Source organism: Oncorhynchus keta, chromosome 27 (assembly GCF_023373465.1).
Source record: "Oncorhynchus keta strain PuntledgeMale-10-30-2019 chromosome 27, Oket_V2, whole genome shotgun sequence".
In the NCBI taxonomy this organism is placed as follows: Eukaryota; Metazoa; Chordata; class Actinopteri; order Salmoniformes; family Salmonidae; genus Oncorhynchus; species Oncorhynchus keta.
In genome coordinates, this window is record NC_068447.1 from 21,209,459 (window position 1) to 21,228,995 (window position 19,537).

Below are 19,537 nucleotides of genomic sequence, written 5' to 3' on the forward strand. Positions count from 1 at the left end.
TTATATGGAGCTCAGCCCATCCTCCATCCATGACATCCATCAGTTTATATGGAGCTGAGCCCATCCCCTATCCATCAATTTATATGGAGCTGACCACATCCCCTATCCATGACATCCATCAGTTTATACGGAGCTGACCACATCCCCTATCCATGACATCTATCAGTTTATATGGAGCTGAGCCCATCCTCCATCCATGACATCCATCAGTTTATATGGAGCTGAGCCCATCCCCTATCCATCAATTTATATGGAGCTGACCACATCCCCTATCCATGACATCCATCAGTTTATACGGAGCTGACCACATCCCCTATCCATGACATCTATCAGTTTATATGGAGCTGAGCCCATCCTCCATCCATGACATCCATCAGTTTATATGGAGCAGACCCCATCCCCTATCCATGACATCCATCAGTTTATATGAAGCTTGACCCCATCCCCGATCCATGACATCCATCAGTTTATATGAAGCTGACCCCATCCCCCATCCATGACGTCCATCAGTTTATATGGAGCAGACTCCATCCCCTATCCATAACATCCATCATCAGAGAGTAGAGGGAGGGGGAGAGAGAAAGTGAGTCAGACAGAGAGAGATAATGAGGGGTAGAGAAAGAGACAGAATGTCAGAGGCAGAGATAATCAAGCCGTGTTTGTAACAGTTCAGACAAACAGACTCTGTGTCCCAGATGGATGCTGACTCAGTGACTCTGTCCATCCACTGTTCCTCCTGTGTTTTTTCCCTGTGTCGCTGTGTATCCCTGTGTGTCCCTGTATGTTCCTGTGTGCCCTTGTGTGTTCCTATGTGTCCCTGTTTGTTCTTGTGTGTCCTTGTATGTTCCTGTGTGACCCTGTGTATCCCTGTGTGTCCCTGTATGTTCCTGTGTGCCCCTGTGTGTTCCTATGTGTCCCTGTATGTTCCTGTGTGACCCTGTGTGTTCCTATGTGTCCCTGTTTGTTCTTGTGTGTCCCTGTGTGTCTTCCTGTGTGTCCCTGTGTGTGTGTAGAAGACTACCGGGGTGTGACCACCGTGGACCTAATAAAGAGGGAGGGCAGCAGCTTGGGCCTCACCATCTCCGGGGGGTCCGATAAGGACGGCAAGCCCAGAGTGTCCAACCTACGGCCAGGTGGGCTAGCTGCCAGGTGAGATCTCCACTGAGATGACACATCCGTAACCTGGCAACCGCAGCGAGCTGTCTGTATGTGTTACCTACATCATCCACACTGTAACACACCGCCTCACACTAACCTGGGGATCATAAACGCTGCAGGAGACCAGCTGTTTACTGGGTGATGTGGAGCCTGGAACTGATATTCCACCAGAGCATAGTTTAGGAGAGGGTCTCCTATGTTAATAAACAAGATAAATATGGATGTTCCCTATCACACAAACTAAATTAAATAACATCTTACTACAGTGAATTAATTGGTATTAAGTTAATGTAGAGAGAACTGTTTTAAGCCTGCTTTATTTAATTGCCTCCCAATTCTCTTGGTATTCATAGTGATTTAATGTTTCTATGTGGAGCCATGTTATTTCAGTAAAGATAGTTGAATAAACATTCAATTCATATAATTTGTCCTTATGTCAGCCATAAACGCAGTGGAAAGCTCTCTCACGCTTCAGAGTGACTAAGTGGCATGTGACTGCAGCCTCTCATCTTTATTTATTACACACACTCATATTAAATACTGGAAAATGTCATTATTTCTGCCACCACAAAAGTGTCTCAGTATAGAATGTGGTCAACCGACTAGATATGACAATCGTGATATTACTTAACAGCTTATCTCACTGCTATTATAACCATTACACCACTGGCCTGTTTGCTAGTCGACTCGGTTGATCTCATACACACAATATATCTATGTTATGATGAAAGCGTATGACCGTGTTTGGTAGGCTCATGCTGATGTGTGTGTCCTGAGTCACTGTAGCGATTGGCAGTAGCCCAGAGGTGTAGCAGAGCAGCACATCTATTTAATTAGCATCCAAATGAGCATCGTGTTGACTCACAATGTCACATGGGAGACATCATGTGAAACATGTCTCTCATCTCTATCTGTCTGTCTGTCTGTCTGAAGAATTCTAGGGTTGCATCTATTTGCATAGCTTGTGTTATAATTAGACAGACTTTCTGCTACAAAGATGCCGAACATTAGTCATGACAGGGCAGTGATGAAGATACACAACAACGTTCTGAAGCCATCAATCAGGAGATAATATGTTGTTTTCAGAGTTTATCATTAGTGGGGCCAGGAGGTTTTCCTAAACATGTGACCCAACCAATCCAGAGATATTCCCTGTCTAAGTGACATCGTCAGGAAAAACTCATCAAGCAACGTCTTCAATGTTCTCTGCTGGGGTTGTGCTCTATTGTAGCTCTCCTCTCTCCTTGTAGGAGTGACCAGCTGAATGTGGGAGACTACATCAAGTCTGTGAACGGCATCAACCTGTCCAAGCTCCGCCACGAAGAGATCATCAGCCTGCTGAAGAACATAGGGGAACGTGTGGTGCTGGAAGTGGAGTACGAATTACCTCCCTTTGGTATGAGCACTTCTAGTGTGTATCGTCCTGCATCTATTATAGTAGGTCTATAATATCCATATATTTTCAAATAACATATACAGTAGTGGAGATAAGGTCAACATAGCTTGCCTTTGTTCTTGGTTGAAAAAGCATCCACTTCTCTCTGTTGTTATCTTCTCATGCTGGGACATTATTCCAGTACAGTAGTTGTCAATTTATTTCTGGACTGTGACCCAGCAAGTAAACAAACTAATCAGAATCCCAGTGGAGGCTGGTGTCATTTTCAATCTGAAGACACGCTCATTTGATGGTGTTTGATTTCTTTGATACCTTTCCATTCTAGCCATGAGCTGTCCTCCCTCCACTGGATGATCCAGTTTTGACCCATAAGGACCAAAACAGCAACTCACATTGGCAGTTAACACTAACCCTGAACCCAAGGACCCTGTACTTCAAACGAGAGGGGAAAACAAGACTCAGGTTAAAACACTGAATGTGAATCATGAATGTGACAGTTGTTCTCTCTCTCCCCATCTCTGTTTCCAGTCCAGAATGCTCCCGTAGGTGTCATATCTAAGACCATAGAGGTGTGCCTATACAAAGAGGGTAACAGCTTTGGATTCGTCATGAGAGGTGGGCATCATTCAGTCTGCTAGAATGTACAGTGTGTATAATGAAGGGTGGCAGAGGATGAAAGATTGAACCTGATCGTGTGTGTTCTGCTTCTCTAGGAGGGTTCCATGAAGACTGGCACAGGTCTCGTCCTCTGGTAGTGACCTACGTACGGCCCGGGGGTCCTGCTGATAGGTAAAGACATGCATAGGTGTGTGTGTGCACACATGTGATTATTCCCTCATGAGTAATTTCACATGAGTAAGCAATTAAGAAGCTCTGGAATGCCTTGTTTTCAGTCAGTGTATGTATCTGTGTGCAATCGGTACAGCTTGCTGGACCTGGTTTTCTCTTTGCCATTTGTTTCAATGGCAAATGCTATTGAAAAGATGTAGTGATGCGTGCCCCCCAGACCTATGGAAATGCAGTCATGCATTAATGTTATATCCACATTAACAGTATAAAGAGCAAGCTTCATCCTAAGGCTAGGGACTAGCTAGCTGAATGCTGTACTGCACTGTTTCTGTCCAGGATTTCTCAGAAGATTAAGGGCAACATACATTGTATATACATCAAACAGTGATATGTTGAGTGTACTGTACACCATGAGAGAATATATAGATATTATTTATGCTTATTAATTTATGTTCATTCATTTCCTGAGAGGTCAGAGGTAGAATCTATCTTTTACCAGAGAGAGGACATTGGGAGCTGTTTGGTGGCGAAATATGACTGTACTGCAATGTCCAAAACACCTTGTTCCCTTTTGAAAGTTCCTCTATTCCTAGAGACAGCAAACAGAAAGATGGTGACCATGTGATGTGTCTGTGTGGACAGAGTGCCTGCATTCGATGCCCTCTCCTTCATGCACACTTAAGGGTTAGTGTTCTCTCACCTCTCTCTCTGTCTCCCTAACAGAGAGGGCACACTGAAGGCTGGTGACCGCGTGCTGAGCGTGGATGGGATGCCCTTAAACCGAGAGAAGCACGCTGACACCCTCACTATGCTGATGCAGTGTAGCCAGGAAGCCCTGTTCCTGATTGAGTATGACGTCTCCGTCATGGGTGAGCACACACACGCTGGTCGGAGGGGTATTATGTGAGAATACGGCAGGCAAGGCAACATCGCTCTGAGGGTAAATTATGCGCCCGTTCCACAAGAATGTATTAGAGCGAGTGTTCGTGGCTCACAAGCCGCCACTGGGGATTCACACGACGACAAAACATGTCAACACTTAGTAGGAATGGTAGAGCAGGTACATACAATAAATACTCTACTGATTCTAATATTGAAGTCGACTCTATACCATATGTAAGCAAGCCAAATCACCCGGAAGTTTAGGATTATTTTCTTTCATTTTGCATGTTACAGAGATCTAGGCTTTTATATACCCTAATTAGAACTAGTGCTTCACAGTCAGTCAGTCAGTCAGTCAGACAGTCAGTTAGACAGACAGATGTTCCTGCCCCCGAAAGAGCCTCACAGAAGGGTGCAGAATGTTGAGGACCGAGAGCTTGCGTCAGTTTGGCATGGTCAAATATCAAATAACCCTTCAGTCTGTTCTCCTCCAATTAAAAATAAATAAATACAGAAATACTTAATTTACATAGGTATTCACACCCCTGAGTCAATACTTTGTGGAAGCACATTTGGCGGCGAATAAAGCTATGAGTCTGAGAATATAGAGCTGGTGGGATTTTCCATGCACCGGCAGAACAGAGACGCTACCTCTGGTAAGACGAGGTGTGGGGGTGTGTGTATTTATGTCAATAACAGCTGGTGAGAGGTATTAACAGATGTCTTGAGGTATTACTCTCCTGAGGTAGAGTACCTTATGATAAGCTGTCAACCGCACTATTTACCAAGAGAGTTCTCATCTGTATTATTCGTAGCGTCTATTTACTACCACAAAGAGAAGCTAGCATTAAGACCACTCTCAACCAAATCTATAAGGCTATAAGCAAAGAAGAAAACGCTCACCCAGAAGCGGAGCTCCAAAGTGTCCGGGGACTTTAATGCAGGCAACCTTAAATCAGTTTTACCAACATTTTACCAGCATATCAGGTGCAACCAGGGAAAAGCGTCCAGATTAGTCTCCCGCTCCTTGAAAGAGGCAGCGCTAGCCTTTAGCTCGATGCAGATGTTGCCTGTAATCCATGGCTTCTGGTTGGGATATGTACGTACAGTCACTGTGGGGGCGATGTCGGCGATGCACTGATTGATGAAGCCGGTGACTGAGGTGGTGTACTCCTCAATGTCATTGGATGAATCCCGGAACATATTCCAGTCTGTGTTAGCAAAACAGTCCTGTAGTGTTGCATCCGCGTCATCTGACCACTTCCGTATTGAGTGAGTCACTGGTACTTCCTGCTTTAGTTTTAGTTTGTAAGCAGGAATTAGGAAAATAGAATTACGGTCAGATTTGCCAAATGTAGGGCGGGGGAGAGCTTTGTATGCATCTCTGTTGGTGCCCACATCACCAACAAACTATCATGGTCCAAACGTTTTAAGACAGTTGTGAAGAGGGCACAACAAAAACTTTTCCCCCTCAGGAGACTGAAAAGATTTGGCATGGGTCCCTAGATCCTCAAAAGGTTTTACAGCTGCACCACCGAGAGCATCTTGACCGGTTGTATCACCGCTTGGTATGGAAACTACTCGGCATCTGACTGTAAGACGCTACAGAGGGTAGTGCGAACGGCCCAGTACATCACCGGGGCCAAGCTTCCTGAGACTCCATTCACCAAGTTCTAGACTGTTTTCTCTGCTACCGCATGGCAAGCGGTACCGGAGCTCCAAGTCTAGGACCAAAAGGCTCCTCAACAGCTTGTACCCCCCCGACCCCCCTGTGCACTGCTGCTACTCGCTGTTTGTTTGTTACCTATGCATAGTCACTTCGCCCCCACCTACATGTACAGATGGCCTCAACTAGCCTGTACCCCTGCACACTGACTCGGTACCGGTGCCCCCTGTATATACTGTAGCTCTGTTATTCTTATTGTGTTACTTTTTATAATTGCTTTTTATTTTAGCCTATTTGGTAAATATTTTCTTCTTCTTGAACTGCACTGTTGGTTAAGGGCTTGCAAGTAAGCATTTCACGGTAGTCTACACTTGTGGTATTCACCGCATGTGGCAAATAAAGGATGATTTGATTTGAGTCATCTTGGGTATGTCTGTATCAGCTTTGAACATCTGGATTTGGGGATTTTATCCAATTCTTCCTAGTAGATTTTCCCAAGCACTGTTAAGTAAGATGGGGACCGGCGGTGAACAGCAATCTTCAAGTCATTCCACGGATTTTCAATGGGATTCAAATCTGGGCTTTGGCTGGGCCACTCAAGGACTTTCACATTCTTGTTCTGAAGCTATTCCAGCATTTCTTCGGCTATATTCTTGAGGTCATTGTCCTGTTGGAAGGTAAATCTTCGCCCAAGTCTAAGGTCATCCGTTATCACTGGATAGCATGTCTCATACCGTATGTCATCAGCTGAGACAGCTTGACATCTGTGCTGCCGGAGTTAAATGTTAAGTGAGGTGGGTTGAGGTGAATTAAATGGGAATATCCTTGTTTGGAATAAAGTGGGAAAACATCATTAACAAACCAAATGTCCCCTGAAATAAAATAATGGGGTCTTCAATTTAGAGAGAGGGGATAATGAAGACAAAGTAAATGGAAATTATAATTATAACGTTTCTTAAGTACTCAGACACTGATTTCATCACTGTACTGTAGTGACCTTATTAACCCAACACCAAGCAACCTCATCAATTCACTACAGTACTATGGATATTCCTCCCTAATGCCGTGCATGTCTATCTTTCTCTCAGAGTCTGTGCAGCAGGCCTCTGGCCCCCTGCTGGTGGAGATAGTGAAGTGTCCTGCAGCCAGCCTGGGTGTCAGCCTGGCTACTGCAGTGTACAGGAACAAGCAGGTCATCGTCATTGACAAAATCAAACAGGCCAGTGTGGTGGAGAGGTGAGCCAAGCCTCTTGTCACTATCAATGTAAAACTTTTTTACTTGCATACCAAAGAGATCATACTGTATTTTGCATGAAAATAGCTTTATACTAAATGTAATATGCTTTTCTACTTTCAAACCCCTCTCTGTCTGTCCCTTTCCTACCCCTCTCTCTCTCTCTCTCTCTCTCTCTCTCTCTCTCTCTCTCTCTCTCTCTCAGGTGTGGGGCATTGCATATAGGTGATCTTCTCCTGTGTATAGATGGGACCAGTACTGAGCACTGTTCCCTGATGGAGGCCACGCAGCTGTTGGCCCAAACCTCTGACATTGTTAAATTGGAGATCCTGACAGCCAATCAGAGCAGACTTCCCATGAGACCTCAAGACACAGGTCTTTATATATTTTTTTATTTAACCTTTATTTAACTAGTCAAGTCAGTTAAGAACAAATTCTTATTTACATTGACGGCTGGGTTATATATATATATATATATATATATATATATATATATATATATATATATATAGGCCAAAACACACATAATGACAAGAGAGACAACACAACACTACATAAAGAGAGACCTAGGATATCAACATAGCATGGCAGCAACACATTACAACAACACAGCTGGGTAGCAACACAACATGACAGCAGCACAACATGGTAGCAGCATAAAACATGGTACAAACATTATTGGGCACAGACAACAGCACAAAGGGCAAGAAGGTAGACACAACAATACATCACTCAAAGCAGACACAACTGCCAGTAAGAGTCTTTGAGTGAAGAGATAAAAATGTCCAGTTGGAGTGTTTTTTGCAGCTCGTTCCAGTCGCTAGCTGCAGAGAACTGAAAAGAGAAGGGACTCAGAGATGCGTGTGCTTTGGGAACCTTTAACAGAATGTGACTGTCAGAACGTGTGTTGTATGTGGAGGCCTAAGAGGGTTTTTATAAATAAGCATCCACCAGTGGGTCTTGGACGGGTATACAGAGATGACCAGTTTACAGAGGAGTATAGAGTGCAGTGATGTGTCCTATAAGGAGCATTGGTGGCAAATCTGATGGCCGAATGGCAAAAAAACATCTAGCCTGCCAATCTATAAATGACGTCTCATTAATCTAGCATGGGTAGGATGGTCATCTGAATCAGGGTTAGTTTGTCAGCTTGGGTGAAGGGGAGTGATTACGATAGAGGAAACCAAGTCTAGATTTAACCTGTGGCTTTGATATGTGCTGAGAGAAGGACAGTGTACGGGTCCATGCTCCCAAGTACTTGTATGAGGTGACTACCTCAAGCTCCAAACCCTCAGAGATAGTAATCACACCGGTGGGGAGAGGGGCAGTATCCCAACACTCTCCAAGGCGTCCTCTCCTCCCCCCTTCACAGTCTTTTGTTTATGCAATGTTTAGGTAGTTTTCTAGCTAGTAAGATGGCACCAACAGATATGGCAGCTCTGCTTCTAGCTCCGAAGCAACTTTGCAGTATTTCATTTTTTTGTGTGTTATTTCTTACATTATTAGCCCAGAAATGTTTTTGTGTTATTACATACAGCCAGAAATAACTTTTGTATATCAGAGCGGCGGTAACTCACCAGCATTATGGACAGGAATATGACTTTCCAGAATTGGATCCTTTGTTCGTACCACCCAGGGCAATTGAACTTATTCTAGAGACTGCTCCGGCAGAGAAGAGGTATTCGAAGTGGACTTCTAGTCCGACTCAGGAGGCATGCATACCATTCACCGCTTCCGAGTATATAACTTGCTAATGTTCAGTCTCTGGATAATAAAGTATTTTATTTTTTATTCATTTTATTTAATCTTTATTTAACTAGGCAATCAGAACAAATTCTTATTTACTTTGACGGCCTACACCAGCCAAACCCGGACGATGCTGGGCCAATTGTGCGCCGCCCTATGGGACTCCCAATCATGACCGATTGTGATACAACCTGGAATCAAACCAGGGTGTCTGTAGTGATGCCTCAAGTACTGAGATGCAGTGCCTTAGACCGCTGCGTCACTCGGGAGCCCAGGGCGAGGATCTCCTTCCAGAGAGACATCATGGATTGTAACATACTCTGTTTCACGGAAACATGGCTCTTTTGGGATATACTGTCCCTGTCCATTCAGCTATCTGGGTTCTCAGTACATCGCGCAGACAGGAATAAAGAACTCTCCGTAAGAAGAAAGGCGGGGTTGTATGTTTCATGATTAACCCATATGGTGTGATTGTGATAACATACATAAACTCAATTCCTCTTGTTCACCCAACCTAGAAAATCTCACAATCAAATTCTGTATTACCTCCCAAGAGAATTCTCTACGATTATAGTCACAGCCGTGTATATTCCCCCTCAAGCCGATGCCATGACGGCCCTCAAGGAACTACACTGGACTCTATGCAGACTGGAAACCACATATCTTGAGGCTGCATTTATTGTAGCTGGGGTTTTTCACACAGCAAATTTGAGGAAAATGCTACCAAAGTTCTAACAACACATTGACTCGCGCTGGTAAAACATTGGACTACTGCTACTCATCCCTACAAGGCCCTCCCCCGCCCTCTCTTCAGCAAATCTGTTCACGACTTAATTTTGCTACTCCCTTCCTATAGGCAGAAACTCAAACAGGAAGTACCCGTGCTAAGGTCTATTCAATGCTTGTCTGACCAATCGGAATCCATGCTTCAAGATTGTTTAGATCACGTGGACTGGGATATATTCCGGATAGCCTCTGAGAATAACATCAACGAATACACGGATATGGTGACTGAATTCATCAGGAAGTGTATAGGAGATGTTGTACCCACTGTGACTATTAAAACCTACCCAAACCAGAAACCGTGGATAGATGCCAGCATTCACGCAAAACTGAATGCACAATACACCACATTTAACGATGGAAAGGTGACTGGGTATATGGCTGAATACAAACAGTGTAGTTATTCCCTCCGTAAGGCAATCAAACAGGCAAAACGTCAGTATAGAGACAAAGTGGAGTTGCAATTCAACGGCTCAGACATGAGACGTATGTGACAGGGCCTACAGACAATCATGGACTACCACGGTGAACTACTCCAACCTCAGGAGGCTGAAGAAATTTAGCTTGGCCTCTAAAACCCTCACAAACTTTTACAGATGCACAATTGAGAGCATCCTGTTGGGCTGTATCACCGCAACCGCAGGGCTCTCCAGAGTGTGGTGCAGTCTGCCCAACGCATCACCGGGGGGGGAAAACTACCTGCCCTCCAGGACACTTATAGCACCTTCACAGGAAGGCCAAAAAGATCATTAAGGACCACCCTAGCCACGACCTGTTCACCCCGCTATCATCCAGAAGGTGAAGTTTGTACAGGTGCATCAAAGCTGGGACCGATACACTGAAAAACAGCTTCTATCTTAAGGCCATCAGGCTATTAAATAGCCATCACTAGCTGGCTTCTACCGGGTTACGCAACCCTGCACCTTAGAGGCTGATGCCCGATATAGTACATAGACTTGGAATCACTGGCCACTCTAATAATGGAACACTAGTCACTTTAATAATGTTGAAATAATGTTTACATACTGCTTTACTCATCTCATACATATATGATGCATTTTATTCTACTGTATGTTAGTCAGTGCCATGCTGATATTGCTCAATCTAATATTTATATTATTCTTAATTCCATTCATTGACTTTTATATTTGTGGGTATTGTTTCATTTTTAGATGCTATTGCACTGTTAGATACTACTGCACTGTTGAAGCTAGGAACACAAGCATTTCACTACATCTGCAATCACATCTGCTAAATATGTGTATGTGACAAATACAATTTGATTTGCATATGTAACCCAGTAGGAAAAAAATCATATAAACTGTGTTTTAAGCATATTACCTACATAGTTCCCTCTGCTGCTGTAAAGGGACTGCAGAGGGTGAGCTGCCTCCTCCCGTATGCTGTGAATCACTTAAGTGTGGAGAGGGCTGGAGGTTATGAGCACTGTACCCTGGTGTAGACCACTGGTCTTTTATGCATCCCGACAAGCTACACATGCAAGCACGCGTTGTTGTGTTTTTGGGCCAACAGTCTGAGGTGCTTTCTTTTTATTTATTCTATATTTTTTCAAAATGATTAATTTACAAAGCACTGATGTCATGTACATGACAAACAGCTTTAGTTTAAATAGGTTGATCCATGTAAGTATTAACAGGTAGAAAGGAACACCTAACAGTTGATTGACAGAGCCTTTGGTCAGAGGTTGGGAAAGATTGTGAAGCCTGAAGTGTGGTACAACTACGCTGTGTCTTAGTGTCAACTACAGTGGCTTAGTCTTATCTGCGGTGGGCGTCTCAGCATTAGAATATGGATCTTATGGCTAAGTCATTATATTATGGAGACACCCACTACGAGTTTAATTACATATTGTTATCTGTCATCGTGAACATGGATTATCATATTGCACTGTATCACACTTATGTATGTACTCAAGATAGTGACAAGAAAGTGTTTCAGGTAGGTTTTTATTTGTGTCTATAAAATTACTGTAATTTTTCATGTGCTGCTAAGTTGGATTAGATGTAGATTAATTATTGAAATTAAATGCCACAACGATGAGATTATATTTTAATGATACATTCCCTTTGGGTATTAGACATGATCATAAAATGCAATTAGTCTAATCCTCGCTGGGATTTAATGAGACTGATATGGCAACTAAAAGATAAGCTGTTTCTAAAGTATTCCTCAGTAAAGATAGGAATTAGAGCTCTACTCTACAGGAGCCAAATGGTTACAGGACCACAGAGTGGGATGGAAGATTTGGAGGAGTGGATAGAAGTTGCCCCTAACTACTGAGAAAGGGTAACATCTTGTCACTCTTCCTATGGTTAGGCCTAGGGGATACGAAAGGGTTAATGACAACTTCTGCCTGAGACGAACGTTGTGGCCGTTTGAAAAAGACTTGCTTTCATAAGACATACTACAATGTCTTGGATTTAACCAGATGACCTGGATCTGTGAGACATCCATGTCTTTCTTGCAAATCCTTCATCCATGTGAGGAGGGAGACTGTCACAGATTAAGACTGTATGAATAGAACACTAGGGATTCCTGTCGTGTGTAATTCTTCCTGTTAAATATGGCTGTGTGGTTTGGTCACATTCAAGTGTTCAGTGTAGCTCCACATTTTTTCCTTGAATGTTTCATTAATGATTTGGTTTTACTACATTGTTTGTGGGTGTGAGAATAGAATAGCCAATACTGTATCTTTCGGCTACAACCTGCATTTTACAGCATTAACGAATATAAATCATTTGTAAAGGGGGTAAACATTTGGGGACACAGCCATCACACAGTAAATGCAGTCCAAAGAGTAGAACATTTCAGATCAGTATTTATTCTGTGTCATCTGGCATCTTTTTCTCCAATCCCATTAATTTTTCACACAACTGAATAAGCCTCAGGTTTGACACTGACAGCTCACATGCTCAATTGGCCTGCCAATCAGGAGAGAGTCAGGACATATCTTATCCATGAGGCGTCATCTGCAATTAGCCTTTCGGGTTTCAGCTGTGTTCAATGAAGGCAGATTCACATGGCATGTCCTCACTTCGCAAGGCAGTATTATCTCAGTGAGTCAGTTCTGGCTGACCTACCAGTGTTTTTACAAACCTAGTTTCTTTTGCTATCTTCAAAGTGAAATTGTAAAATGTTCTCAAATCTGCATTCAGTTTTGTTGAAGCTTGTTAGTAAAAGTAAGAACATTTCTCAGCCATTCTGTCCTTCTTTGCTCCATTTAATGACATGTGTCTCACTGATTTTCCTGTGTTGACAAATGCATTATGCCACAGGATTCAATCTAGTGTACCATGAAGAAAACTAAATATCAATGACTGCCTGTTATCCTGCAGGCTCTGGGGTGTAAATGGAGATTAAAGCAGCATTTAATGGGCAGAATTTAGCAGCACATTGCTGTGCCTGAGTAGAGTAATTTTCCTTATAAACAACTTTTACATTTTGTTTCATTGTGGCTGCAGTGAAAGTGGAGAAGAGCAACCTTCACCATTGGGACCCCACTGTTAACTACAGCCACACCCAACACTGCAAGACATGGAGCAGTCCCAGCCACCCACTCAACCAGCAGGACCACTGCACATGTGAGTTATAATGTGTGAATATGCTGCTGGGTATAGTTCAGTATATAGAATTTTCCTTGCTAAGTGTATGTATTTTAAAAGTTGCTGTTGATCATCTGTCTTTTTTCAGTTTATGATCCTCTGATCCCAATGATAATGTTGCGATATCATTAACTGTGTATTAGCATGTAGCCTAGGTGCAGTGTGGAGTTACAGGTCAAGTGACGAGTTGCATTATTCTACCTTGAAGGGGTTTCTTTTTGCATTGATTTGATGTTGTGAGCATGTGTCCTTTCAGCTCTGGTGTGTGGTGGCTTCTCCCCTTCCTCCACAGCCACCTCAGGGTACAGCAGTAGCCAGGGCAGCAGCACCCTACCCTGCCCCATCCCATCCACCAGCCCCCGTAGCACCACACATAAGAGACGCCAGAGGAGGAAGGAGCACAAGAGCTCATGTATGTGGATTGTGTACTGCTTTAAAAACAAATGTGTATTCATAACCGGCTTTTAGAATAGTTTGAGAAATTATCTACCTCCCCTCATTAAAGGGGTGACTGCTCTGATGACGGATCACTGACATGGACTGATGGAAAGGCTGATAGCTGACTCACACTCCCTCTCTCTCTCCATCTATCCATTCATTCCTCCCCTTTCTCTCAATGTATCACACTATCCACCCTTCCCCCTCACCCAGTGTCCCTAGCATCCAGCTCAGTGGGCCCTGGGGGTCAGGTTGTTCATGTGGAGACCAGCGAGGTCATCGTGAGGGGGGATCCACTCACAGGGTTCGGGGTTCAGCTGCAAGGGGGTGTCTTTGCCACAGAGACCCTGACCGTTCCCGCAGTCATCCGCTTCATCGAGCCTGACAGCCCTGCCGAAAGGTTACACACACACAGCCTCCCAGACACAGAAGTACTGTACAGTGTGGAGTGACCTTGACCTTAGGGCCATGTCTTAGTCACTCATCGGACGGTAGGGTGTCATCAGAGGAATACTAATCTGGGTCTCCTATCCGAAGATGACACTTTTAGCTCCGCTGTGTCCTAGCAGTTCCATTAGGCACCTTGCTTTGAGGTAATGGTAATAACTTCAGTTGTATTAGAATCTGTGAGAAGCAAGTGAATCAATTACATTTTACTACGTTTTATTTACAAAAGTTTATCCTGGCCTTGCTTCTAAAAAGCATTTATCTGTTAATTTATTAAGGAAATGGATAGCCCTGATTAGGCCAATGTGTGCTCTCTGCCCTTGTCTTGTAAGAGTAATGTTTGTGTCTGTATGGACAACAGAAGGCCATGTCCTCTGGGTGGTGTAATACCATTTAAAGTCTCCCTCCGTTGGGAGGGAGTGACTCAAGCAGAACATCCTATTGTGATGTTCGTCTCAGCACTAACGCAAGGTTAATGAATTGCAGTGTTTAGTGAATTAATCCTAGTTGACAGGGCTGCTATGTGTGTCCTAATGATGTGATCATGGAAGTAAGCGTGTGTATGGGGGGGGGGTGTAACGTGAGGGTGAAGTGTGTCCTTGACCTTTATTTAAGGTCAAGCAAGGTGAAGAGTAATTTTCTTATCAGAGAAGTGCTTGACAATTGTTCAACTTTGGTGCATATTGATCCATTATTCACCAGTCACTGGAGTCAAAGCCATTTTTCTGAGAATAGAAGAAATCTACTTGAATGTTTCCCATTGCTCCTAGCCAGAACAGGAGGGTCTAGCTTTGTTCAATTTAACAACAAGGGTTGATTGTGGGTAGGATTGTGCCTTTCAGGGTCCTGACTCAGTGGTTTATTGTTATCAGTGAGTTGAGGTCAAAGTGGAGTTGAAATATGTTCACTATAAACCACCTATCTCTGAAATCTAAAGCAGAGTCATGAGAGTAGAGAACCAGACAGCTGTGTATATTTTTATATGCTCCATATAACACTTTCATGGTAGTAGTAGTGGTGGTGGTAGTAATAGTATGGATAAGGTTTCTTATCGTTTTATAGCAGGACTCTCATGGTCTTCAGTTTTTGAACGGGCTTCGTCTGAGAAATGGGATGTAAACGAGAGAAGTATTAAGAAAAACTTTTCATAACAACCGTTAAATTTGGTTAAATGTCTAACTGTATAAAGGCCACACAGAATTATGCCGAATGCCACATAGAATTACACATTGTCCCTTATTGTTCTCTACTATGTATTAAAAAGATTATCCCTCCATTGTACTCTTCTAACTATTCTCTGTGTCATCAGATGTGGGTTGCTGCAGGTGGGGGACAGACTCCTGTCCATCAACAGAATCCCTACAGAGGATGGAACACTGGAGGAGGCCAATCAGCTACTGCGTGACGCTGCTCTGGCCAATAAGGTCACCCTGGAGATTGAGTTTGATGTAGCAGGTATAGTCTTTTTAATCAGTTTAACCTTTGTTCATCCAAGTTGAAATAGCATCTCAAATCAAAATGTATTGGTCACGTGCGCAGATTTGCAGGTGTTACAGCAGGTGCAGTGAAATGCTTATGTTACTTCCTCCAACAGTGCAGTAGAATGTCAAATACACGAGTAATCTAAACAGCAAATCAAGAAATAACAATCCAAAGTAGATATATTAGTGAGCATGTGTGAGAATCGAGAATATGAATATAAATGTGTTCTGTGTAAAGACAGTATATAATTTCTAAAATGGTATGTACAGTTGTGGCCAAAAGTTACTTTTCACAAAGTCTGCTGCCTCAGTTTGTATGATGGCAATTTGCATATACTCCAGAATGTTATGAAGAGGGATCAGATGAATTGCAATTAATTGTAAAGTCCCTCTTTACCATGCAAATTAATTGAATCCCCCCAAAAACATTTCCACTGCATTTCAGCCCTGCCACAAAAGGACCAGCTGACATGTCAGTGATTTTCTTGTGAACACAGGTGTGAGTGTTGACGAGGACAAGGCTGGAGATCACTCTGTCATGCGGATTGGGTTCGAATAACAGACTGGAAGCTTCAAAAGGGGGGGTGGTGCTTGGAATCATTGTTCTTCCTCTGTCAAACATGGTTACCTGCAAGGAAACACGTGCCGTCATCATTGCTTGGCACAAAAAGGGCTTCACAAGCAAGGATATTGCTGCCAGTAAGATTGCACCTAAATCAACCATTTATCGGATCATCAAGAACTTCAAGGAGAGCGGTTCAATTGTTGTGAAGAAGGCTTCAAGGCGCCCAAGAAAGTCCAGCAAGCGCCAGGACCATCTCCTAAAGTTGATTCAGCTGCTGGATCGTGGCACCACCAGTACATATCTTGCGCAGGAATGGCAACAGGCAGGTGTGAGTGCATCTGCACGCAAAGTGAGGGGAAGACTTTTGGAGGATGGCCTGGTGTCAAGAAGGGCAGCAAAGAAGCCACTTCTCTCCAGGAAAAACATCAGGGACAGACTGATATTCTGCAAAAGGTACAGGGATTGGACTGCTGAGGACTGGGGTAAAGTCATTTTCTCTGATTAATCCCCTTTCCGGTTGTTGCGGGCATCTGGAAAAAAGCTTGTCCGGAGAAGACAAGGTGAGCGCTACCATCAGTCCTGTGTCATGCCAACAGTAAAACATCCTGAGACCATTCATGTGTGGGGTTGCTTCTCAGCCAAGGGAGTGGGCTCACTCACAATTTTGCCTAAGAACACAGCCATGAATAAAGAATGGTACCAACACATCCTCCGAGAGCAACTTCTCCCAACCATCCATTAACAGTTTGGTGACGAACAATGCCTTTTTCCAGCGTGATGGAGCACCTTACCATTAGGCAAAAGTTATAACTAAGTGGCTCGGGGAACAAAACGTCTATTTTGGATCCATGGCCAGGAATCTCCCCAGACCTTAATCCCATTAAGAATTTGTGGTCAATCCTCAAGAGGCGGGTGGACAAACAAAACCCCACAAATTCTGACAAACTCCAAGCATTGATTATGCAATAATGGGCTGCCATCAGTCAGGATGTGGCCCAGAAGTTAATTGACAGCATGCCAGGGCCAATTGCAGAGATCTTGAAAAAGGGTTAACACGGCAAATATTGACTCTTTGCATCAACTTTATGTAATTGTCAATCAAACCCTTTAATACTTATGAAATGCTTGTAATTATACTTCAGTATTCCATAGTAACATCTGACAAAAATATCTAAAGACACTGAAGCAGCGAACTTTGTGGAAATTAATATTTGTGTCATTCTCAACTTTTGGCCACGACTGTACAGTAGGTACAGTTGAAGTTGGAAGTTTACATACACCTTAGCCAAATACATTTAAACTCAGTTTTTCACAATTCCTGATATTTAATCCAAATAAAAATTCCCTGTCTTAGGTCACGAAGTTTACATACTAATTGAGTGTATTTGATAGCATTGCCAAACGTAGCCTTCCACAAGCTTCCCACAATAAGTTGGGTGAATCCCACAAATGGCTTGAGGTCAGGGCTTTGTGATGGCCGCTCCAATACCTTGACTTCGTTATCCTTAGGCCCTTTTGCCAGAACATTGGAAGTATGCTTGGGGTCATTAACCATTTGGAAGACCCATTTGTGACCAAGCTGTAACATCCTGACTGTCTTGAGATGTTGCTTCAATATATCCACAGCATTTTTCTTCCGCATTTTCCTTCCCCACCGAAGTCTGGCTTTTATATGGTTGATTTGGAGCAGTGGCTTCTTCCTTAATGAGCGGCCTTTCAGGTTATGTCGATATCGGACTCGTTTTTACTGTGGATATAGATACTTTTGTACCTGTTTCCTCCAGCATTTTACACAAGGTCCTTTGCTGTTCTGGGATTGATTTGCAAGTACGTTTATCTCTAGGAGACAGAACGCGTCTCCTTCCTGAGCGGTGTGACGGCTGCGTGGTCCCATGGTGTTAATGCTTGCGTACTATTCTTTGTACAGATAAACGTGGTACCTTCAGGAGTTTGGAAATTGCTCCCAAGGATGAACCAGACTTGTGGAGGTCTACAATGTGTTTTCTGAGGTCTTGGCTGATTTCTTTTGAGTTTCTCATGTCAAGCAGAGGCACTGAGTTTGAAGGTAGGCCTTAAAATACATCCACAGGTACACCTCCAATTGACTCAAATGATGTCAATTAGCCTCTCAGAAGCTTCTAAAGCCATGACATCATTTTCTGGAATTTTCCAAGCTGTTTAAAGGCACAGTTAACTGAGTGTTGTGAACTTCTGACCCACTGGAATTGTGATACAGTGAAATAATCTGTCTGTAAACAATTGTTGGGAAGATTACTTGTATCATGCACAAAGTAGATAGTCCTAACCGACTTACCAAAACTATAGTTTGTTAACAAGACATTTGTGGAGTGGTTGAAAAACGAGTTTTAATGACGCCAACCTAAGTGTATGTAAACTTCCGACTTCAACTGTATATTAGGATGGGCTACAGTATGTGGAGAACACAGTGTATATATACACAGTGCGTAAACAACAGTATAAAAACCAGAATATGAGGTGACCAGTGTAAAATGACTATCTATATACATGGAGCATTAGTCTCAAGGTGCAGGGCAGAGAACCGGGCAGGTAGCTCGGTAGTGATTGCTGTTCAACAGTCGGATGGCCTGGTGATAGAAGCTGTTTTCGCTCTCTTATTTTTCTCCCCACCCCCCACCCATTAGAATCAGTGGTTCCCAGTAGTGGCACGTTCCATGTAAAACTGCCCAAGAGGAGAGGAGTGGAACTTGGCATCACCATCAGTGGTGAGTTACCAGATGCAAACGCCAGGGGGCGACGTAACCTAACATAACAACCCTTTGCCTGCATATCTCTCTCTGTGTGGATCAATGCTCTGTTATCCATAACTGTGGCCTAGACTGTCATGAAAGCTACTGCCTCATTAAGTCTGATGAATAATAATGGTCCTCAAGCATTTATCACCTCTTTCACACTTTAATGAACCTGGGAAAGCAATGCAGGACAGTAACTCTCTACTACATATAATATGTTAGTGATGTCACAGATACGGAAGCTAGTAGGGCAGGCCATCAGTTGACATGTGATACATGGAATGCTTTTGGACTGTGTGCACTAAAGTAGAACATGCAGGGATCCAGAGCAAATAAAAATAATTTGGGCAACATTTAACTCCTGAAAGTGTTATTTGTATTCCCTGCCTGTCTGTCTCTGTGCATGTTATGAATGTTTAATTTAATGGTGCCTGTCTGTCTCTGTGCATGTTATGAATGTTTAATTTAATGGTGCCTGTCTGTCTCTGTGTATGTTATGAATGTTTAATTTAATGGTGCCTGTCTGTCTCTGTGTATGTTATGAATGTTTAATTTAAT

At 43.2% G+C, this 19,537-nt stretch overlaps 1 protein-coding gene across 5 annotated transcripts in view; it reads left to right on the top strand.

Moving 5' to 3' along the window:
- grip2a (glutamate receptor interacting protein 2a) overlaps positions 1-19,537 on the top strand; it is a 61,691-nt gene that overhangs the window by 12,192 nt on the left and 29,962 nt on the right. For 4 of the 5 annotated variants that reach the window (XR_004820706.2, XM_035738131.2, XM_035738133.2 and 1 more), the window contains exons 3-14: positions 1,014-1,149; positions 2,409-2,554; positions 3,083-3,169; positions 3,268-3,343; positions 4,067-4,212; positions 6,980-7,127; positions 7,331-7,500; positions 13,137-13,256; positions 13,534-13,689; positions 13,929-14,115; positions 15,472-15,617; positions 18,872-18,952. Coding sequence is in view for 4 of the 5 variants with exons in the window: in XM_035738131.2 (XP_035594024.2) it covers positions 1,014-1,149; positions 2,409-2,554; positions 3,083-3,169; positions 3,268-3,343; positions 4,067-4,212; positions 6,980-7,127; positions 7,331-7,500; positions 13,137-13,256; positions 13,534-13,689; positions 13,929-14,115; positions 15,472-15,617; positions 18,872-18,952 (1,599 nt within the window). In the remaining variant the exon portion in view is untranslated. The remainder of the gene's footprint in view (positions 1-1,013; positions 1,150-2,408; positions 2,555-3,082; positions 3,170-3,267; positions 3,344-4,066; positions 4,213-6,979; positions 7,128-7,330; positions 7,501-13,136; positions 13,257-13,533; positions 13,690-13,928; positions 14,116-15,471; positions 15,618-18,871; positions 18,953-19,537) is intronic. The other variant, XM_035738132.2, reaches the window with a different exon arrangement.